At 30.9% G+C, this 25,990-nt stretch overlaps 1 protein-coding gene across 1 annotated transcript in view; it reads left to right on the forward strand.

The window, feature by feature from the left end:
• The window catches only part of LOC145276640 (uncharacterized), a 748,502-nt gene that overhangs the window by 66,523 nt on the left and 655,989 nt on the right, over window positions 1–25,990 (forward strand). Inside the window, exon 4 of the mRNA XM_080127831.1 lies at window positions 22,174–22,254. Within this exon, the coding sequence (XP_079983957.1) occupies window positions 22,174–22,254 (81 nt within the window). The remainder of the gene's footprint in view (window positions 1–22,173; window positions 22,255–25,990) is intronic.

Consider the following 25,990-nt stretch of genomic DNA (forward strand, 5'->3'; position numbering starts at 1 on the left):
TTTTGTAGAGTTCTCAAAGGTCAAATCGTTGAACTTTTACCCCTTGACAGCCAAATTCCTGGCTGAAAACGGATGACAAAGATATTCCCAAATCTCAGTACACTGTATATAAACTTTCGAAAATTGACAGAGTTATTTCGCAGGAAAATGTACACATACACACACACGTTAACTTTTATATATATAATAGATAAATTGAAGTTTTGTGAAAATCTAAGTTAGACATGCAAAAGTAAAGTATATGGTTCAGTTATGCTTGACAAAGAAATGCTCATTTCAAACGTCCCTGCCATACTGTTGATTTTATATGACAGGCTTTCTGCTTCTGCAGTGATAAAACTTCTTAAATGTATATAGGATATAAAGTTTGTTTTTTGTTGTTTTTTAAGTTTGTACTTGGTTAAAAATCAGCTTTATTACTTAATTTTATTTTATCGATTATCGATATTTATCAGCCGAGCCCCCACCCCCAAAATATACGTAATTACGATCCCATGCACGTATCTCTGTGTGAAATTTTGAAAAATTGGCCCAGCCTTTTTTGAATCCATTTGAAACGAACTCACACACATTTCCATTTATAGAATAATTTTTAATATTTATATAATAGTAAGACTAGATTGTATGTACTATGTAAATGCCGTTTTTTAGGAGAAAAATGTCGTAAATGATCTCGCTTGGTGTTTGTTAGCGTAATGCGCAGCTCTTAGTTAGTAAGAAAGGAAACATATTCAGCGATCAAAATGTGTCTATCAATTGATATTTGAGCATATGAGCAAGGGCTGGTTCCATAGGCATCAGATGCAACTCCAGACGTTCAACTAGATAGTTGTAGGTTTTGTAGGTTCGATTCCTGGCTTAAGTCGGGTGCTAGTCTAGCCGAATGTCTTTCTGAAGTTGATATATATAAGTTCTCACTGATACTCTCTCCTCTGATCGTGAGCATGTGGTACAGTGGGGAAAGAGGTGGATGGATACTTTTAATGCGTTTAAAACCAAGCTTCTGTCTTTACATCATCAACGCCTTGATCCCCATTTGGCAGCAATTGCAATGAATGGCTCTCATCTCGGGGATCCTCCATGTTTTGACAAGCTCCTGAACTTGACCATTATTCCTGATCTGAAATAGAACACGTACATCAAATCTGTTGCCAAGGTCGCTGTGAAAATGGTGTGATCCTTCTATCGATCCAGTAGATACCACACTGCTGATGCAATTCACTACCTACATAAAAACCAGGTACGCCCAAAGATGGAGTACTGTTGCCACGTTTGGGAAGGAGCTGCTAGAAAGACATATTCTACCTTGACAGAGTTCAAAATAGATATCGTACTCTAGTGAAGGATACCCCTTTTCTCTTCCCTGCAATCTCTTTCTCACAAAAGACACATTGCGAACTTGTCTCTGCTTTATCGTTATTTTCATGGCAAGTGCTCTGCTAGGCTCTAATCTATGGCCCCCTTCGCCAAACTTACACCAGAAACACTCCTCTAGTTGAAAACGCTGTTAATAATTTCCCCTACTCTAATCTGTTCTTAATCCTAAACGCAGATTCCATGGACAAAGCTTCTTTCTTAGAATGTCACACCTGTGAAACTCTCATCCATTTGCCTCCTTTTCGGCTAACTATATTATGGTCGTAAACAAGTTCTTTATAGGCTGTTCCCCTTAAGTAATCAAATTTACCAAATTTTTACTACTAACACTGCCCCATTGACCACTGTATATATATTAACCCTTATCATCCAGTGACCTCTGGCCTTGATAAGTTGTGATTCTTTTGTAAAAAAAAAATAAACTCTACTCTTTGTTAATACAATTATTGTTTTCTGGAAAAAAATAATAATAAACGATATTCGCGGTTTGCCATAACAGCGAGCAAGCGACACATTTTGTAAACAAATGGACACGGAGACAGAGTAAGAGAGAGAAAGGTAAGACAGATTGCTACAGAGAAAGAGAAAGAGAAAGAGAGAGAGAGAGAATAAGATAAAAAACAACTTTTTGAAAAAGATTACGCACTTTATGTTTATTTTAAAAATAATATTTTCCTTACTTTTAAACAATACACAAAGAAGTTGTATATTTTAAAACATTAAAAACCTTTTCTTTACTAATGAACAATATGGGCATGACTTTTTGTATTTTTTATTTTTAATTTTAAACATTATAAATAAAACTTGGAATTAGCAAAAATACATAAGTACCCAACTTTTTATAATTCTAAACGAGAAATATTATGGTGACAATAAATAGTGCATTTTAGTTGTTCGTACATAAGCAGTTCTTCGATTTTTTAGCAATACCTTTTTAATGTTTATTTAAAACATAATGTGAGAGTAATCTACTGGCATAAGCACCAAATGATTTCATATAAAATGCAGCTGCGAATTTATTTTTTTTATCTTTTTTATTTACCTATCTTATTTGTGACCTGTTTGAGTTTAAAAAAGGAATACCGCACCTTACTTGTCTGCAAATAAGTAGTTTTTTTCGAATATTAAGCAATATAATTTTTTATGACAATTATTTGTAAAAAATACCGCGGGGGTAATCTACGTGCATAAGCACAAAATTATTTTATAGAAACTACAGTTTCAAAATTATTTTTAAAAATTATATTTTGTTTTACTTACGTATTTGTGCCCTATTTGCGTTTTAAAAAGACTAATATTTGACAGATGTTTTTGGGCAAGGTAGTTACTGACGACGCAACCTTTTGTTTTGGCTTTTATTTTACTTTGCTTTATAATTGGGCGTTCTTTTTTTCTTCTTTTTTATATTGTTTATTTTTCCTATATCGATGCATACTCTCTAACTAAAACGAGATCCTTACGGTCAACACAGGTATCTTGCTTCATGTAAACATATTTTTTGATACTTTGACATGAGCAATATGTCTATATCATAAATGATTTACGAACTTTATAGAGGTAAAATTTAATCACGTTATTATTTAACATGTAATCATGTGATATTTAAATTGTATATTGCAAGCACAGATTATTTAGCAAACACCCTGCTATGAAATGTTTAGAATGGCTTTAAAAATAATAACATGATTTCTGCACGGAAACAAAAATGCATAAGTACCCAATATTTTCATTTTTATTTTCTGAGCGACACTGCACCCAAAATTTCCAGATTTGTCCATATTTTCGCGTGGTGATCATGACAGCGATTATCAAGGTTAAATTTGGGGCAGATATTTTAACCCCCCCACACACACAAAATGACGTGTCTATTCCGAAAGCCGTTCTTAACAAGGGGAGGTTGAGGGTGTCCCTTCCGAAAGCATTTATTACCCGGAGGATGTTGGGGGTGTTTATTCCAAAATCGTTCGTAATGAAGAGGTTGACGGCTAGGCAATACCAACAACAGCTTTTTCGAGAATGATGCTGCTTCTACCGGGCAACACCGGTTCAGGAGCTCTGCTAGTAATATATAAGCAGATACTAGATAAAAATATAAAATTTATGTATATGTATATAAACGTGTATATATATAAATATATATATATAAATAGATGTTCATCTCCCATTTTCTGCTCTCTGACTAAGCCGTGACACCACATATATATATATATATATATATATATATATATATATATATATATATATATGTGTGTGTGTGTGTGTATTTATATATAAATATATATATATATAAATATATATATATAAATATATATATATAAATACATATATAAACATGTATGTCTATATATATATATCTATATATATATATATATATATATTAGAACACATATATATAAATATATATATAAATATATATATATATATCAATATATATATATATGTATATAAATATCTGTATATATTTAAATATATATATATTAATATATATATATGTATATATATATATATATATATATATAAATATATGTTCAGTTCTTCCAGTAACTGCTCTCTGACTAAGCTCGTGACACCCATCGTGTTTGTCCAACGCTTATCTTCTACACTTTTATCCTATCATCTTTTTTTTTCGACAATTCCATCAGCAAGTGTATTCACTTAATTCACAGATTATTTGTCATCAAATTTATTTTCATCGTTCATAATGAAGACTGATTTAATTTACATAAATATGTGTCATTTCTCTTTTATCCAAATCAACACATTTTCCTTGTTATTTTCATTAAACTGATTGAATTAGAAGTAAAAACAATAAATCATAATGAGGATTACTTATAAATACAATCGCGTTCCAAGTGCGGATCAACAACGCTGTTTACCGTTAATTCTACAACTTTGAAAGGTTTCTAATTAAATTCTTTAATTTACAAATAAATGTAATTAATTTAAATGAGGAAGCAAGAGAGATCTCTTCATTTTTAACGTATGAGGGCTCTTTATGAAAAAGTCTATTTTATAAAGTAAAATGTGAAAATCGTTTACACTACATTAAGCTTAATGTAGCATAAGCAACCGATGTAATGAGTTAACAAGCACTATTTAATTATACTGATATTAGAATATATCGAAATTTATTTAACACGATCAACAATACTGTTGTATTTTGAATTAATTTTACTTGTAATTTATTTCTAGAAAAAACTTTTTTCAAAACTGTAATTCACTCATAATCGGATTACAGTCTTTTAAGGCGGATGTTTCGTTGTTTCACGAGCCATCAACGTATCTAGACATTTCATAACTTTAAACTTTGCAATCAGAAACCACAATCAGTCTGGTATATAATATCTTAAAATACGATGTGCCTTTAAGAAGTTTCCAGATATGTTTGCACAGGCATTTAAACATGGCGTAAACTCTTGAAATCTCAACATATTATTTTTATACATCTAATGAGATATCCAAGAATTGTTTACGATTTCATCTTTAAAGTAACAGCTACAGCAGAAATTAGAATACATCAAACTAAAGTCTGATTGTCACAGCTGATGAATTATAAAACTGCAATCTGGACGTAAGAACACTTAAGAATTACATGCAATAAAATTTTGTTTGAAACTTGGAAAATCCCATAAACGTATGAAATTCTTCGAACTGCGTTTGGATACTCTTGTCTGTATCGAGCATCAGTTTTTGTTGTGCATAGGAGATTACAGAAAAGCAGGAAAACCATGAGGGATTATGAGAGGTAAAAACCAAAACAGCGGAATTGATAGCTCAAATCAATGCCAATGGCTATGGAGCGTCGTGTGTATATAGAGACACTAAGTACACAATATTATGTCAGTGTACAGAACTGTACACACAATTATCTACAGAGAACTGGGGGATGCGAAGGATTTGCGCGAGTTTTATCTCAAATGTTCTCAGAAATGGTAAAAAAGAAATACGTTTTATGACCAAGATGAGCAACAAGACAGTTCCTCACCTTCCATAGAGTCAAGATCTTGCTTACTGTGACTTGTGGTTTTGTCACAAAGCTTATTATTAGATCACCATAAGAGATCGTCCTTATGATACAATTTAGGAGATAATAGAGGCTGTTACAAGGGTAACACAACAGGATTTCCATGAGGCTATCCAGAAGTTATTGGAATCGTTTACACGCGCATTGCAGTCGGTGGAGATTACTTCGAAGGGTACATATGTTGCATGAGTGTTCTATCAATAGAAGTAAGCATACCAAAAATGTCTGAAAACTTATTTAAGTCACGTCGTATGAGTTAATATAGGTAAAGATGACAATGAGATCATTATATCTAATAGCATTAACTTCGAGCAAGGCATAAAGTCATGTGATATAGGTAGCTTAGATATAGTATGCTAAAACAATTATGTTAAAAACAATTATGTTAAAAACAATTGTTAACCAATTATGTTAAAAACAATTATGTTAAAACAATAATGTTAAAAACAATTACGTTAAAACAATTATGTTAAAACAATTATGTTAAAAAATTTGTTAAAATAAATTGTTAAAAGCAATTATGTTACAAACAATTATGTTAAAAACAATTATGTAAAAACAATAATGTTAAAACAATTATGTTAAAAGCAATTATATTAAAACAATTATGTTAAAAGCAATTATGTTAAAAGCAATTATGTTAAAACATTTATGTTAAAAACAGTTATGGTAAAAACAATTATATTAAAAACAATTATGTTAAAAACAATTATGTTAAAACAATTTTCTAAAAACAATTAAGTTAAAACAATTATGTAAAAACAGTCATGTTAAAAACAATTATGTTTAAAAAATTATGTTAAAAACAATTATGTTAAAACAATTATGTTAAAAACAATTATGTTACACACAATTATGTTAAAAAAAATTTCTTAAAAAAAATTATGTTAAAACAATTATGTTTAAAACAATTATGTTAAAACAATTATGTTAAAACAATTATCTTAAAACAATTATGTTAAAACAATTATATTAAAAACAATTATGTTAAAAGCAATTATGTTAAAAGCAATTATGTTAAAAGCAATTATGTTAAAACAATTGTTAAAAACAATTACGTTAAAACAATGATGTTAAAACAATGATGTTAAAACATTTATGTTAAAACAGGTATGTTAAAAACAATTATGTTAAAAAAATTCTGTTAAAAAAATTATTTTAAAAGCAATTATGTTAAAACAATTACCTTAAAACTATTATGTTAAAAACAATTATGTTAAAACAATTATGTTAAAAGCGATTATGTTAACGCAATTATCTTAAAACAATTATGTTAAAAACAATTATCTTAAAACAATTATGTAAAAAACAATCATGTAAAAACAATTATGTTAAAACAATTATGTTAAAAACAATCACGTCACACACAATTATGTTATAACAATTATGTTTAAAACAATTATGTTAAAAATAATTATGTTAAAAGCAATTATGTTAGCACAGTTATCTTTAAACAATTATGTTAAAAACACTTATCTTAAAAGCAATTATGTTAACACAATTATCTTAAAACAATGATGTTAAAAACAATTATGTTAAAACAATTATGGTTAAAACAATCCCGTCACACACAGTTATGTTAAAACAATTATGTTAAAACAATTATGTTAAACACAATTATGTTAAAAACAATTATGTTAAAAACAATTATGTTAAAAACAATTATGTTTAAAACAATTATGTTAAAAACAATTACGTTACACACAATTATGTTAAAACAATTATGTTAAAAAGAATAATGTTTAAAACAATTATGTTAAAAACAAGCCAACGACAAGTGTTTTATTGATAGATTCCGATACCAAAATCAGCAAAAGCAATCTTCTTTGTCAGAAACATTTTCAATGGAATATGGGGACTAAAGCCTAAAATAATAAAAGCGAGAGTTGCAAAGTTTTCGATATTGAAATCAAACATCTGCGTTTAATTTATTTTTATCGTTTAACCTACTGCCTATCCCTAATATATATATATATATATATATATATATATATATATATATATATATATATATATATATATATATGTATATATATAATATATATGCATATGTATATATAGTTTTTGTATTCCGTATTCATGAAGATATTCAGTATATTTGTTAAGGTGTGTGCTAATTTCCTTCTCTCTCCTTCTAATGTACCTCTCTGTTTACGATTCTCTCTATAAAATTCATATATTTTCTTCATAAATTGTCATACAATAGAAAGTAAAGAATCAAAGATTTCTTGGGAATTAATTATATTAGTCGGTGGTATTGTTAGAACGCAGTACGACTTTTATAACTGACATATTTTTTAACTCTTAATTATAATGCTTTTCTATTTTTGCACTCTTGATTCTCTTTTTAAGTTTCTTTTAATTTAATTTTTTATTGGTTTATATTAAATTTATTTTAAATTTAACAATTTCCGTATTTCACTATCTTTTTTACTTGAAAGTATTTATTCAGGGTAAGATACTTGTATTTATAATTTTGCTTTCTAGCAATTAGATTCGAATTTCTGTTGATTTACATAGTTATAACGATCTTCTATACTTGTAATTTGTTTTTCAACTACCATGTCGTTCCGATATTGCACGTTGTCTAATTGTGGATTTGCAGCTCGCATTTTCAATTCCGTTTTAAAATTTTAGATTAAGTTTAGACACATTGAAACTTTTTAAGATTTCTTATTTATACGAACAAGCAATTTTATACATTTATTCTGAGAGATATTTCCACTGAATACGAAGGGTTATTTTTAATAACGTAATCATTCGTTACAACGAGTATTTGGATCTTCCACTCGATTTATAAAAAAAAAACAACAAAATTCATTTTTTCTTCATTTTACTTACTTATATAACTACTTAATTTACTCACATAAAATTAATATACGAAAGTATAGATTTATGCGTAAACTTTAAGTATTTACTTCAAAAGTGCTCAATACGTAGGTAGAGGTAGTTAGTAATTTATAAAATATATATGGCGATTAAGCTGCACTGAATAGTCCGCGTTTCATCCACTCTAGGACTCGTCAGGCTTATGCGCGAATTCTGTGGTTGTTTATCGTTTTTATATGCTCCTCTTCTATTGAGATTTTATTTAGCCAATCAGCTTTCTAGTATCCACCGCGCCCTTCTTATAAGCCAATGAGCATGCCTTTTATCGGACAAAGGATCTGTTTTAAAACTAGGTTAGTGTTTTTTGTTAGTTTATATATATATATGTGTATATATATATGTGCGTGTGTACATACATATATATATATACATATATATACATACATATATGTGTGATCGTTTATGTATATTCATGTTTATTTAATTTATTTATTTGTTTATTTTCTATTGTTTTTATTAGTTTTAAAACTATTTTGTATAGCTATCCTAGAGTAAATTTTATCTTGTGAACACAATTGTTTGCTATTTCTCTTCTACAGTATAATAGATTTTGGGGTTCTTTAAAGTACAAGATAGCAAATTTTTCATGAAGGCATAATCTACATGGGTCGTCTAGGTCCCTACACGTGGTAGCTTGTCTCATTATTTCCCATTCGACTACCGGCGAATGCCCGATTTCTTTGAGTTCCCAGTATGTATTCGCTAGTGTTGTTTTTATATCCTGCAATAATGGAATTATTTAGCATATTTTTGTGGAAGGGTTTACCGTAAGTTCTACAACTCTTCTAGAGAACATGTCTGATGATTCCTTCTCACTCAATAATTATTCGGATTGCAAACCTTAACTTTACAAACTTTAAAAAATATTACCTGATACATTTTCATATACAACACTGATACTAAATTAAATATCGAACAATGAAATAAAAAAGGGAATTATTTTCGCTCTATATTAATGGGAGATTCGTAAATTAATTACAGAATCTAAATGAGTATTCTGATACATAGACATAACACAAAATCCATACCAGATATTGGGGAAATAACATTTAGTTCTCAGGAGTACTTGTATTTTCTGCCCTCTCTTTCTTTTTTCTCTTTAAGTATATTTCATTATTTTACATCATATATTGATCAACACTATAATATTATTAGTTTCACTGTTCATAATTGCTTTAAATTTCAACATATTAAAATGAATATTCAAACATATTAAAACCATAATATGCGAATTTATATTGTGAAATAATCTGAACCCGCATATTCAAATTACCTTAAAAGGCAATCGTAATGATGATTCTGCTGGCATTAGTGCAGAATGACATCTGAAAAGATCCGTCACAATTTACCAATTTTAATATTATCTGCTCAAATTATTTTTTCTTAAAGTCATAATTTTCATTAAATGTCCTGTTTTTCTCGGTAACAATCACAATATCGTTTAAAACAATGGTTAGTCTAGATAATATTGCAACGCATTAAGTATATATTCGTTAAATAACCAATTATTTGGTATGTGTTCATGTATAGTTTAATACATTTATATACATGAAACCTGGCCCATGAATGACTCACTCTACTTTGTTCCTCGTAGTTACGTATCTGATACATATAAATGAGTCTATGGGACAGTGAAATCAAAGGATTTGATAAAGTCGCTTTTACCTCAGACGCATGATCATTTAACCGTTTGTCAGAGAGCAATATATTCTATATTTGTCAGAATCTGCCGAAGTTTCCAACAAATACGAAGCAACATCGTGTCATAGCAAATCATGTACAAACCAGTGGCATCCGTCTGGAATCATTGGAAACCGACTTGCCTTTCTGCAAGTGCTGAACAGGATCTCTAGTTTTCAATCTCAGACGCGGTTGCAATCTTAATACTTCCCTGATTGACACTGCAGCTGAGATCAAGTGACACAACGTTAAGACATACCGCGGAATGTCAAACTTTCTTACAAACTGCCTATTCCAATACTATGCGTTTAAAGTAATTATTTTGTCTTTTAACCATTATTTTATAGTTTACTAGCATTTCAGCCCGGCGTTGCCCGGATGTTTGGAGGTTATGTTGAGCAAAAAAAAAAGTGGTAGTAGAAAGGCAGGCTCGAACCCCTACCGGGAAGGAGAAAAACAACGGGGAAACCGACGTCTTTGCTGTTACGAACACTGCCAAACCGGAAGTGACGTAGGTTTAAATTAAGGCTAGACAATCGAAAAGATGAGGATGACTTTCGAAAATATCGGTGAAAACAGCGACCCCTATCTGTAGAAAGAGCCCAGTTGAGAGTGAAGAAATTAATGTTTGTAGCCAATTTTTCGGTATTTGTCGTCTGAAGGGTCGAGTTGAAAACGATACTGATCTTGTGAAAATTCTTCGCCTCTGTCGAAAGTTTTAGGCAGACATGAAAACTTACATACATACATTTATATATTGGTAGCTCACATTTTCGACCCAAACCGATTAAAAAGCTTGCCCTATCTCTGAATACCCTTTATGTTAAATTTCAAATGTTTAGACCAGAAATTGTCTGAGTAATTTGGTAGAGACCGCAGAGGTCGAATTTTTAAAAAGTTTTACTCCTATTATGACACCTTAACATTTATTGTTTTGGGCTCAAATCAAGTTCTTAAGTTGGATCCATGTTCACTAAACCTATATATAAAATGTCAATTCTTCATACCCAAAATTGGCGGAGGAGTTTGTAGGGTTCTTAAACGTCAAATCGTTGAACTTTGACCCCTTAAAAGCCAAATTTCTGGCCAAAAACTGATTCCAAAGATGTTTCCAAATCTCACTACCCTGTATATCCAGTTTCGAGTCTGTAGACTGAAAATTGACAGTTATTGTGTCGAGAAATGTACAGACACACACGTACTTTTATAGATATATAGATTAGATATATAGCAATTGTTATTAATTATAGAAGAGTTCTATTCGAAAAGCCTTGATTGAGATATTCGAATTTACTCTTTTTAATCAACTCTCGCTCAATTGTATTTGAGTATTAGTGAACCGCCTCCAAGTATGCTTTATTAATGGCCTCTTTGACTGTGCTTGCAGTGTACTTATGTCATCACAGTAAATCAAACACTGAAGATAGTCTAAAATGAGGGTTAAGGGGATGGATAAGGACCATAATTAGAATACTGGAAGTTATTACTGTATTCTAAAAAAATAGTGGCAAATATGTTATGATATTATGTTTGAGTGTTACCATGTTGTAGATTGTAGGGACGGATTCCTGTAAAATTCCCTTCCAGATTGGAAGATCTGAAAACTAAACTTCGTTTATTGAAACATATCCAGAAAACAAGCAATATTTATGTGGCTATTGCAAAACATGTAGGTTTATATACGTACGATAGTGGTTTTGTAAAGTACTTCGGAGTAGTGTTTTTAACTTGAGTATTATTCTCAGAGTTTCGTTCGATCTACCATCCGAGCTTATTCAGGGTTATCATACTGTAGCTTTATTATAAACAAGCAGTTCAACCTGGCTTTGTTCTGGCCCTATGTACTGTTTATAACTATATGTGTGTGTGTTTGTTAAAATTCGACTCATGCCCAAAGAATTTATATTTAAAAGTTCAAGTGTTTAGACCCAAAATTAGTGAAGGGGTTTCGTAGAGTTTGCAAAAGTCAACTCTTTCAACTTTGATCTCTTGGCAGCAAAATTCTCACCCAAAATCTGATTAAACAGCTTGCTACATGTCTGAACACCCTTTATGTAACATTTCAAATGTTTAGAGCCAAAATTGGCTGAATAGTTTGCTAGAGACTGTAAAAGTCAATTCTTTTGAACTTTGTCGCCTTGGCGGCCAAATCCTCGGCAAAAATGTGATTAACAATGTTGACCTATGTCTGAATACACTTTATGTAAAAATTTAAATGTTGAGACCAAAAATTGGCTTGGTAATTTTGTAGAGACCGCAGAAGTCAATTGTTTTTAAAATTTACCCCAATTTTGACCTCTTAACATTTATTGTTTTGGGATTAATTAAAAAGTTCAAACTTACATCTAAAATTTTACTTGTTAAGATCCCAAATTGTCGAAGGAGTTTGACAGAGGTTTCAAAGATCAAATCGTTGAACTTGGTCCTTCCGACAGCTAAATTCCTGTTCGAAAACCGATTAAAAGGATTTTCCCAAATATCGATACGCCTTATGTCAAATCTCGAGTCAGGCGACTGAAAATTGGCAGAGTAGTTTATTGGAAAAATGTACACGCACACAGACGAGTTTACTTTTATATATATATATATATATATATATATATATATATATATATATATATTATGATTGACAGCATGCGCTGGACTTCTTACATGCATGCCTATTTTTTTCGCTGGTACCTCCCTCCTCTCCCCATCATCTTTTTAGGGCAGCTAAGTAATTGATATACGACTCAATAAATATCGAACTATACTCACCAAAACCATGCTAATTCTACCTATTTCTGGTTTAGTTGGATGTATCAAGTGGGTGCTGAGATTATTATTGAAGTCACATTTGTGGGATTTGAGCAAAACGTATGCCTCTCTATGTTTCAGTTTGCCAACTTTATCGCTCATTTGTTTAATTTCAGTATTTGTTATATCTATGTAGTCGCATTCGTTTGTATCCAATTTTTTGTAGTTTTTTGTAATGTTTTCTTGGATTAGTTTGCTATATTCTTGTTTATCTAGTTTAAAAAAAGTTTCTAGTTTTATCTGCTTTTACAAAGATTTTTATTAGAGCTGTTTACTTTATAACGATTTTCTGAAGTTTCCGTTGGAAATTTTTATGTTGATTGTGGAATTCTAAGGTTTTAATTACGTTTAAAAGGTCAGTATCAAATTTTATCAAAAGATCTACTGCTTTCGCATTTTTTGGACTTTTAAAATATATATAGCTAGCATATAAAAAAATTAACCTAGATTTAAAATAGGTCAGGACACTAGATATCAACGCTCCCCGCTAAAATAGCATACACAAAGGAACGGGTCCACCAGAGGTGAACTGTGCCTGTGCCCTGTAAGTGCCTGCTCATCGCCTGATTAGGAAGGGCGTGGTGGAAACTATAAATCTGATTGGCGAAACTAAAAACACAATAGAAGGTGCGTATATAAAAAGCGAGACAAGCACAAATTTCTCGCATAAGCCTGATGAATCCTAGCGTGGATGAAACGCGGAATATTCTGTGTAGCCGAATCGCCATATATATATTATAACTTACTACATAACTCTACCTACGTATTCAGCACTGTTGAAGTAAATACTTAAAGTGTACGCATAAATTTATACTATCGTATATTAATGCATGTGATTAAATGAAATATATATATTATTTATTTATTTATATGCTATAAGAATATGTATGGCAATTTAAACTACACAGAATATTCCGCATTTAATTATCGTGAGAATTCTTCAGACTTATGCAAAAAGTTGTGGCTGTCTCGTATTTTTATGCAAACTCATAGCATTGAATTTTCTTGTTGACCAATCAGTTTCTTATATATGTATATATATATATATAAGTGTGTGTGTGTGTGTGTCTGAAGTATCTAAATACGAATAACCATAGGTCATCTCTAAAATTTCGAAAGCAAACGCCTAATTCTCTATTTTGGTAATAATATGTCCTTGTAATTTCGAAGAGTTTTTTTCACAAAGACGTATTTAGTCGAAATGTCATTTAAATGTGAGCAAGAATTTGACACCTTAAAAATAAAATTACATCTATGTACTGTCTTTTGATTGGTAAAGGAATCCTTTGTATAGTTGTTTTTTATCCATACTCATTGTTACCTAAGTTCACTTAAATAACATCGCATATTTAACATATCTTGATGTTAAAAATAAAAGAAAATATTATGGCATCAGTTTTTTTTTGTATCATTTAACGTTTTCCACCTTCAGAACATTAATTACAAATAAGTTGAACATTGCAGGAAAAACAAACGCCGTTGTTAATATGATTGGGAAATCGGGTAAAAATACTGCCGTTTTGTTTTGAATGATTTGTTTTCTTCATCGGCCATAAAAATACTCTAAAACAGCTTTTTTAAAAGGTTTATTTCTTATGTTGAAATTCTTTAGAAGGATATTATTTTTCGTTATGTCTTCATAATTTTAGTATGTTGTCGTATTCAAAGTCTTTAGTCATTTAATAGTTAATTAGCGAACAATATCCCGAGGATATAACTAAGAAAATAACAACAGACATGACACGTTATGGTACACTGTTTATTACATTTAAATAATCCGTTAGGAAGTAAAAAAAGGTCGTTTAAATACATACTCATATGTTTAATATTTGCTTTGCATGTGAGTATTAACTTAAAGGGGAGATAATTTTTGCTCTATGAATAAAAAAGAAACACTTGCAATGGTAACAAATATATCCAACACGAGTAGTGTTAGTACTAAACTGCGGCACAATAACGTTTACACACGTTTCTTGTCAGCTCACTTAAGTAAAGTAACGGTGAGCCTGGCTAGTATCAGATCTGTGATCATTTTGTAAGTCTAGTAGTTGTATGTGCTTTCCGATCATCTCGCATTGTTTCTAGTCGTCATAAACCTTTACTTACTACTGGTATGCAACAATGGCAAGTAAGAGAGATGTGGCAAGCGATTGTGCAACTCTGGCCACAAGATTCCACGTGAAGGCACCCTTATTGTAGGTTTCCATAATCTTGCAAGATTGAAGGAAGCTACCAGTATAAAACTAATGGAGCGCTTTAATTGCAATGTGACCATTTATTTATACCAGTTATATTATCAGGCAATGCCGTGTTTCTTAAGTACATCATATGATTGTCTCAATTGACATCGTATAACATGATATAAAAAGGTGCATTGTGCAGAATGCTTTGTTGATTAGATATAACTCTATTAGGCTGACTAGTTATTGTTACAGATATGTGAACTATTTTTCTTTATTTCGTACTTAAGTTGTCATTAAAAAAATATAATTAATTTTCTAAGGGAATACATTGTATAAATATTCGATTCCTCGCTTAAATGTGAGCAAAGTACACAATCGCCTTAATTATTTGAACATGACATGAGTTGACTAATTAATTATTTAGTATATCTATCTCTAAATACCGACATTCTTCTTACAAATAAAGGCTTATTATCGACTACGACGAACAACCAAGCTATCGTATGCTTAGCAATACATGTTTTTTTTTAAATTTTGTTTTGACGTGCTGTTTTTCTTTGCAACGTTTAACAGGGTCATAACAGTGGCAACGTCGGATTTCAAACTCACAGAGGTAACTCGAATTTAAAATACCTCCATCTTTCAAAAGCACTCATGACTAAAGGCTGAATAAAACCAAGCCAGTGTGAAGAAAACACTGAATGTAGAAGAAGAAAAAAAAGAAAATCGCAAAAATCAATTAAGTGTCAGCAAACATTTTGTTTTAATAAAAGAAGAAAATAGGGTGTTCGACCTTTTTCTCCACTGTCACTATTTTTCTGTTCTATGTAAAAAAAATATTTGCATAGAAAAAATAAGCAATATTCTTGTCGACATACATATGTCTCTTATCTGTGAAAAAGGCATTCTTTTTGGAAGAAATCGTCTTTCCTAAGAATTAAAAACTATGTTCATCGTCCGTTTGCAAAGTTCTTGAAGTAAACAAATTACTTTTCCGCTTTCCCCTAGTTGGTCTAGAAATACTAAAACCTAGTAATCCAAAGAAGGTTTTGATAAATTTCCGTAACATCTGCACTTTACCCCTCAGACAAGTACAAAGTACATTGGAAAAATTAATAAAACTGCAAACTGAACAACAACAACGCCGCAACTATTATTTGAACACCAGAAATACGCAGATGAAAGACACTAACGCCAACTATAAAAACTAATGAGGCTGAGGCTCAGTAATCTTGAAAGCACATGAAAGAGCTGCTAACTCAAGTCATAAAAATAATACGTCCACCGATAATAATACTGCATTTTCACAAGGCTCAAGACTAAATCCGTTAACAAGCCAGATCTTATGTCAATAACCCCGTGGAACACAGTTCGCCTGTCACCAGAGATCGCTGTAGCTGAACAACCCTTAATCTAGTGCTTATCTACGACATCTCTCCCCACTTACACATGCACAAGCATAAGCGAACACAACGACACACACAGATCACATTGGCTCATCATCATTATTCATTGAAATACTTCCACTTTTACTAACTGAACTTTATAATTAATACGAAATCAAGTTAATATCTACTCTTATGAATAACTTTCGATGCATTATAATTTATATAAATGAGCAGAGAAGCTTTGATTACGATTTCCTGCAACATGAAATTATTGGTTCCTTATTAATTCATTTAGATTTTTTCGATATCAAGCTGAGGAATCTCCTCTGTTTGTAAAAGAACTCTAATATAATCACGACCATCTATGTGTTTTTCTATTGCTGCAAAACTTCTATTTGAAACTTATATAGCATATCTCGTTTGTTATTAATCTGTGAATGTCAACTTGTTTTGTTCATCTTATTATATGCATCTCGTATTTTCACATTTGAGTATAAATACTGTGAACCTCTTTACTGTAAATTGGTGTCTTAATCCGGAAGAGCGACCAAAAAACGTAATATCTTCAAAGTTTATCTATATTTGAATAAAGACTCTGGACAGAAGACTCAAATCATTATCTTCATTTCTCGAGTGGCTGTGAGTGCGGTTCCAGACTCTTCTGTCCGAATAAATATTTTCCTTGAACTTGAATGTGTACTATTCTCGTTAAGTATAATAGAGTACAATGACAAAGCCTAGTGCAGAAAAAAAACATTACTTCGGAAACTTTCAACCGATATATAATAATTATTAAAAAACTTAAAATAAGAAATTCTAATATGCATTTACTATTTATTAGTTGTTTTTCAAGCGAGTAACATTTAAAGAAAAATCAGTTCGCTAGTATTATTAACATCATTCCTAATATCGCCTATTTTTACATTCATCATAGGAAACATAATGTTAATCATAAAGCAATGAGTTCTCTCTGAAAATCGAAAAAAAACATTACGCTTTGCAAAAGGACAAATTTCATTTACGAAATCTTAGTTAAAGGAACCATTTATTTTAAAAAACACATTGCTATAAGGTTCTATAAAATGCTATTTTTATTTTAAGTAATATTTTAGCTCTATTCATCAAAATGTAAAATTTAACTACGTAGATCGTAAGACTAAAAACTCCAAAATTCTGTTTTCATTCTCGGTCATAGCACTCGATTTGTTTATTGTGGTTATATATTATTTACGATTAATATAATATTTTTCAAGAAGATAGATCTCGGATATTTCAGAATTCGACGATTTAGCATGTAAAACATTTGGAACTGACAGACGATGATTTTATCGATTCGTATTATTTTCTACACTTGTTAACTTGTTAATCAACAGATCAACATTTAGTCCCAGTTCAAAGCCGTCACATATGACCATGCTTTCCGACAAATTTCATATGTAAATGGTCGGGTTTGTGTAATATTAAGGATAGACTCGTGGACACACCTTATTTTATGTATACTAAAAATATGTATTTATCTTATTTGCTAATCTTAAAATGGTATACTTTTTGCAAATCGATGACGTAACAAAAGATAAATAAAGCATAATTAACTGTGTACATAGTTTAGTGAGAGGGGGTACTTAAGATACAGTAAGGATCAGAGGAAGTATGGGGTAAAGAGAGTTAACTTAATAGGCCAGGTAAAAGGGAGAAGAATCGCGGATTGATTGTTAATCATAAAAAATAGATACATTTAAAAAATTATGCTCAAAGGAAGGATGAATGTTTACTTTTTCCAACTAGCAAAAATCTAATTCGGGACGGCATCCTATTTAAACACAGTTTGATTTTAGATATACGACACAATATTGTAAATAGCTTATTTGGAAAATAGAGTACTTTCCATTTATATAACGCATAATGGCACGAAAATATTGTCGGTGGTCTAGTATATAATATAGTTTACACTACGAAGTAGTCTGTTATTAATAAAAGTGTATTTATTTATTGCAATTTAAATATTAATTTACTTGTCCGTACATCAGTGGTCACAATGAACTATCATCATCGCAAACATCAATGAATGAGAAACGAATTATCTCCCTTTTATAGTCGGTCATCTCAATTAAAAAACCATTAAAAACATTAGCTTTCCAAAAAATCCTAATACTATTATTACCTACTAATATGCTATGTTGAAATTAGTGCAAATTCCAACGCATTTCAGGTGTATCGTTAGTTCTTCCTTAAGTGCCATGTCGAAATAACTAAACTCATATAGTGCTTTTCTTGATTATGAATCTTTTAGACCTACGCATTTCAGGTGAAAATGTTATTACTTACGTACATGTCATGTTTAAATTAGTAAGCATTTAAACGCATTTCAGGTGAACCCTTATAACCTTGTACGTATCATGTTACAGTCAGTACAAATTCAAACGCATTTCAGGTTAAAACATTTGTACCTACTTACATGTCATGTAAAAATTAGTATAAATTGAAACAGATTTTTAGTGGAAACACTATTACCCACTTAAGTGATATGTCGAAATAAGTGAAACCATAGGATACCTTTGTTGGTAAGGGATCTTTTAAACTTACGTATTCTAAGTGAAAATATTACATACTTACATGTCATGTTGAAATTAGTAGAAAGCAATTTTCTTTAAATGCGGAAAACCGGACCTATTCCTTACACACACGTGTTATTCCGGATGTCTTGAAATATTAAACAACGTGGAGCCATCGGAACTTAGACAAAATTGAATTGTCTTAATGTTACATGCGCATCTAGCTGAGTGTTTTAAAGACATTAAATATAGACATATAGCGTAAATTCTATTTGCAAATAGTGTTGTTATTGTTTTTTTTAAGTGGGCTACCACACTGCTATATGATCATAATGTTGCGAGATCAGGATATAATTAGAGCAGTTCAACAAATTGATGTAATTGTGTCAACAATGATAGAGGGTGTGGAGTTCCGCAGCTTCATGATTTAGTTAGGTCTTTAATTATACAAGGCCCAACTTCATTATAAATGTTTGATTATGCGATAAGCAGTTTCTTACTGATGTGTGTTTTTGAAAATGTTCAACTACCGTAGAATTCCCACGGATTCTGTTAGTTTAATTTATTTAGCAAAAAAATATAAAACCATCGCCCCTCAATGGCAGACAAGAGAAAAGGTATATTAAAATTGTAGAGCATAAAACACAGTGTTATAACACTTTTCGTTATTTACATTTAAATTTTGCATTTTTGTATATTTATTACTTCAGTTGGAAGTCTATTGCAAGGTTCAAAGATAATGATTGAGAACGCAGCACTTTTTCAGTTCGACTGAAATCAGCGGTGAAAAAGTTTCATGTAATGTTCGCGTAACCCTCTTACTGGAGCAAGAGTGGATAATAGTTTTGATAGATAGATTGTAATGCTAATGGAGGTGAGTGCAATCCAAAACCAGATCGCCTTGTAATCGTCAGAATTTAAGCGAGAAAAGTATATTTACAGAATTATATTTTACGTTACAACGACCAAGGAGCTAATACCAAGCAAATCAACGAAATTCAATTCTAATTAAACAATTTCTTAAAGATAACATAACTATTGTCAATTGGATATGTAGGTCAATGGTAAAGTATTCGATTAGAAATTAAAGAGTCGCTTGTTCAAGCCCGGGTGTACCACACCGTATCTTTTAATTGGTATTTTATTAATGAGTTCAGTTTACGATAAAAGAAAATAGTGCGATTTAAAATCATTGTGAATCATTATATATTTTAAAACAATACATTAATCAACAGTGATTTTTCCTGGGCATTAATTGTCAAACCCAATTGTCAGCTGACGTGATAGTGTAAAATACACAGTTGGGATTTTATGAACGACATTATTCTTATTTTTCCAAGCTAATTTGTCCGCCGGGCAAATTATTCCTTATAATATATAATAATAAATAGAAAACTGATTCCATAATAATACATGCGCAATATCCATAAATTAAAAATACCATGTTTAATGTATATACAGTTATATCTCATAGGATTAGCAAATCTCTCGACGGAGGCAACCTTTCTAGGGCAATTGCTTTGGACATATCTAAGGCCTTTGATAGGGTATAGCATAAAGGTTTACTTCACAAGGTCTCCAGCTATGGTATAGCTGGAAATGTCTTCTCAATTATTAAATCATTTGTTTCTGATAGGCTCATAAGAGTAGTGGTTGAGAGGCAAAAATCAGAAGCTCACAGTATTAATGCTGGAGCCACTTAGGGGTCCATCCTGGGCCCAACTCATTTCCTGATCTACATTAATGATCTACCAAATCACATCCTTACATCATTTGTAGACATTTATGCTGATGACACTACCATTTATGGTAGCACATCTAAGACAGTAAACGACCAAGTTCTCTCCGATTCTTTCTCCTCTGATATTGAGCACGTTGTACAATGGGGAAAGGAGTGGCTGGTTACTTTTAATGCATCTAAAACCAAGCTTCTCTCTTTACATTATCAACATTCTGATCCTCATCTGGCATCAATTGAAATGAATGGCTCTCGTCTCCAGGGGGCCTCACGTTTTGACAAGCTTCTGGGCTTGACCGTTACTCCTGATCTTAAATGTTGCCAAGGCAGCTTGAAAAATGGTGGGGTCTTTCTATCGATCCAGTAGATATCTCATTGCTGATGCAATGTTCTATCTATATAAGAGCCAGGTACGTTCAAGGATTGAATACTGTTGCCACATCTGGGCAGGAGCTGCTAGAAAGGACTTGTCCTGTCTTGATATAGTTCAAAATAGACTTCGTAGCCTCGTAGATGTCCTTTTCTCTTCCCTGCAACCTCTTTCTCACAGAAAAGATGTTGCGAGTTTGTCTCTGATATATCGTTATTTTCATGGAAAGTGTTCGACTGAGCTCTAGTCTATGGTCCCCCCTAACCAAACTTTCACAAGAAACACTCGTCTCGCTGAAAACATTATCAATAATTCCCCCACTCTTTATCTGTGCCTAAACCTAAACGTTGATTCCATGAACAAAGTATATTTCTTAGAACTACACGTCTGTGGAATTGTCTTCCGTTTTCTGCTTTCCGGTTGAGTACAATAAGATTGTCATCAAATCTAACGTAAATAAGTTCTTGATGAGCCGTTCCATATAAATTAACAAATTTACCGAATTTTTATTACTAATGATTACTGTATTGTCCAATTTCTACTGTACACTCTTTAACCCTTATCCTCGAGTGACCTCTTTACCTTGATAATGTGGTGATGCCTGTGTAAAAAAAGCTCATTTTACGACCTGGCAACCCCGGACGTCCAGCTAATGTGCATATATTTATGTAATATTCTACATATATAATAGCTCCCTTGCGATTCTTCTTGCAATTGAATTTATAATTTCGTTTGTTTCCATGATTAAACATTTCTCTTGTATCACGTAAATTTTCCAATAATCGTTTCTCTAAAATTAGAACTCCTAAATACGTACCTTACTAATTATGGAAAATGCAACATCGTAAATGGATCAGTTGATTCTGAATAGTGATATTTAAAATACTCTAACCTGATTTTTTGAAATATGACTGAATAGATCGCTATTTTAAATGGTATTAGTAACGATTTTTTTTGTTGAATATAAAATTAAAAATACTTTGGAAATTCACTAATCTTGGCTTAGCCGTAACATCCTGTTGTTGCACAGTAGTGATCAAAACGTTTGAAAACTGCCTTTAGTATGCATTTAATTACCTGGGATGATTTTGTTTTACATTTTGTAGACAATCAAATATGAGATCATATCTGTTTTAATGTAGTACTAATTAAAGAAAATTGTTTATTCCTTCGCAGGTGAAGTTGGTCGACCAGGTAGACAAGGCGAAAAAGGCGATAAAGGGGATCTTGGACAACGCGGGCAGCCAGGACCGATAGGTAAGTAAATTTGAATTATATTTGCTTAGTAAACTATATATGAGGAAAAAGGCAATGATTGATTTTCCAGCATAATATTTCATCCTTTATTTTATTATTCTATAGTCTATTAAGTGATTACACACACGCGCACGCACTCATATTATATATATATATATATATATGTATGTATATATATGTATGTATATATATATATGTATATGTGTATATATATGTATATGTATATGTATATGTATATATATATATGTATATATGTGTATATATATGTGTATATATATATATATATATGTATATATATATATGTGTGTGTGTGTGTGTGTATTCTGTTTTAATATTTACCGTTTCATTTATCTCTGGATGATGGAAAATCATTATGTCCGTTTAAAAATGTATGCTTATTGATTATATTTCTGTCCGTATTGATGTCACAGAGTTCGATGCATATTTGTTTTAATTTTACTACAATACGGCCTCTCATCATTATTTTGTTTGATTTTGTGCATATGTTTGCAAATATGATGGCTCATATAAAAGTAAAAATTACAACGAATGTCCTGCCAATATATATATGTATTCGTAATAGCAATAGTTTGCATATATAATTGATAAACGATTTGTGTGTGTGTGTGTGTGTGTGTGTGTGTTAAAATTCGATTTGATTCATAACTTACTAAATTTGCATGGATGGGTGGCTTAAAATATATTCAAACAATCAAAATCATGAAAAAAAGTGAACTTTAAAAAAAACTTCTATAAAACAAACAGTCAAGGGGATAGCGACTCGGGGCTTCGCCGGGCGGTCCTGCACGGAATAATCCAGGAATGTCGACCCCACTCGTGCCTTTTTGCTAAGGGAGTCAAGTTGCAAACTAAAGTAATTCTATTACTCACATACGACCTTGTTTATCTAGTAAGCAACTTTTAATACATTGGCTAGAGTTATAGGTACAGAAATTATAACTGCTCACTAACAATAACAAGTAAAACAGACACACACATACAGAATGTCAGACGGGCTAACACATATTCACATGAAGAATATACAATTTTATATTTTTTCACAACTTTATTTTCATTAAACAATCACAAACTTGCATAAATGAAAAATTTCTCAGATTAAAACTAACGTTTATATTCTAATCTTTTATTATAAAATCATAAAAATCTTTTGACACAAAATTTCTTTTTAACCATTTATATATTAATAAAATTATGTTTTACGTTGCACTTGCTACTTTTGACCTGTCTATTTTCTGAATTTTTCATTTATTTTCATTCATATTAAATCTGCTTCATTTTATTCTATCGCTAAAATATGCTTTATTCCAGAATGCATACATTAAATGCATTTGTGGTTTTTGGCTATGACCCAAGGGGCTATTATCATCCAAAATTGCAGTTACTATAGCCAAGAGCAACGTAAGATAATACACAGACGAAAATGCATTAACTTAACTAAACTGTCAATCATATATTTAAAGGCAAAAGGGTACTATTTTAAAACTTTAAAATAATAGTTTCAATGAAAATTAAAAAGGAATTGAAGCATAATCTCCCAGAAAATGACAGCTGTATTTAACTGACAGTTAGTATTTCATAAAACATTTAAAGAAGGGCATCGTCGGTTTTCCGCTTCCATGTTAATAACAGAATTGTTTTTTTCTACTTACAATGTAGAAAGGCGAACAACTACGATGACAAGAGCTTTAAATAGAGCGACGCACTCCAATGAATATGCACAGAATGACAACTGTTTTTTTGTTTTATATTATCCATCGATATTTATTCTCTATGCAAATGATACTAATCTCTATTGTGAAAAGTATCACAACTTCTTGTCGGGTTTCTGTATATATGTTTTGCTTTCATTAATCAATCACACTCAAACAATAATCTGATAAAACCTAATCGTATTATAACAGATACGACGTGTTTATTCCAACGCTAGCATTATAATAATACTAGAACACAACTGACTACTACAAGAGGCAAATTATAACTGTATGCTTCAGAATATATTAACGTCTTGAAAATTAAAAAAAAACAATAAAAATTCACAATAAAATAAGTTACACGTTCATAAAAATTTATTAAATTTGATTTTAGATATCGTTTATAAATATAATTTGTTAAAAGCGATATAGTATGAAATAAATAGAATGCATGAAATTAAAGATTCCCGGGCGACACTATCTATATAGAGATCCTAATTCACAAATTAGCAATTCTTGTCAGACAATTAAAGGTTTAAAAATTATAAAATGCGAGTCAGTTTAAATGTAACCTTTCTAAATTTTGGAAATTTAATACAAGGTTTCTTATTTCTAAAGACGTTATTATTCACGGGAGAATGAGTATCGCAAAGGAAATAAAATATATGTGGTTTCTGAATGAACACGAAAAATTTAAAAAATATTCCTGGTTTAATTGACCAATTCAAATGCATCTATTTACAGCGATTTAGAAAATATATATTTTTTGCAATGATATGTCTTGACTAGAGAATTATTTGAGACTGCAGGACAGAAACAAACAAGCATTTTCTTCTAAACATACGTTAGAGTTGCATTGTCACTGCTAAATCAGAGATATAAATCTATACTCCTATAAATGTGTTTTTTGTACTGATATTCATCTTAAACCCCATTTTTTCTATTTATTTAATAAGAAAATATATTTTTGTTATATCGTTAAGTTGCATGTGGGATTTGTTATGTCGCGGAATTGTAATTCATCTGCAAAAGATCTAGCTAACTTAATTTTTTTTTTACACAGTGATCACCACTTATCAAGGTCCGGAAGCCACTCAGGGATAAGGGTTATTCTTTTAAACATATATTTAAATTAAATCCCTATGCGTTTTTTTTTCAGTTTATATGAAGATCATTTTTGTTAACTATTCCATGTAATTATATTCCTGCAAATATTTTACATGCGTTGAACTTACGTAATCTAATAATAGTAAACACAAACCTTTATCTATCTATCTATCTATCTATCTATCTCTATCTCTCTCTCTCTCTCTCTCTCTCTATATATATATATATATATATATATATATATATATATATATATATATATATATATATATATATTTATGCATGCGGATGCATATTTGTTTAAAAAATATTGCCTACCAAAGTCCTCTGTCAGTTTTTGGTTTAAATACATGAACTTAGTATATAAGGTATTCGGACGGATATAAAACTTTATATTTAGGTTTTCGATGGGAAAAATCTGTGAAAAACTGTGGAAATTTAACAAATGGAATTTGCCACGTGATGGTTGAACACCGCCAGTTCGAATATGCATACGTAAAGTAATAGCTATTGGTTCATGTTCTAATTATCAGGCTTGCAGCAAACATGTGTTCATACCTCAGGTATTAACTTAAAAAGAAAAGGTAAATCATGAAGTAAAAGTTTTGATTTCGATTCTCGGTGGTGGCGCACGGGTCATTTTTTTTTAAACTGTTAATATTGGTTTAGTCCAATATAATATAATAATAAATAGTAAATATATGCATTCACAAAATATCATATTCAAGCGTACTTTACGACGAGGCAATAGCAGGCGGCCTGCTAGTACACTACTGTTCAAAAATTTAAGACCACTTAAAAATCTTTGAAAAGAAACCTTTTTTTAAGGATAGATTTTATACTCTTCTGATGTTACTAATTCTACAATCTAAAAAGTTATGGAAACAAAAAGGTACATTCCAAAAATGTTATTTAAA

The sequence above is a fragment of the Euprymna scolopes genome, chromosome 5 (assembly GCF_053919585.1).
Source record: "Euprymna scolopes isolate OS-2025 chromosome 5, ASM5391958v1, whole genome shotgun sequence".
In the NCBI taxonomy this organism is placed as follows: Eukaryota; Metazoa; Mollusca; class Cephalopoda; order Sepiida; family Sepiolidae; genus Euprymna; species Euprymna scolopes.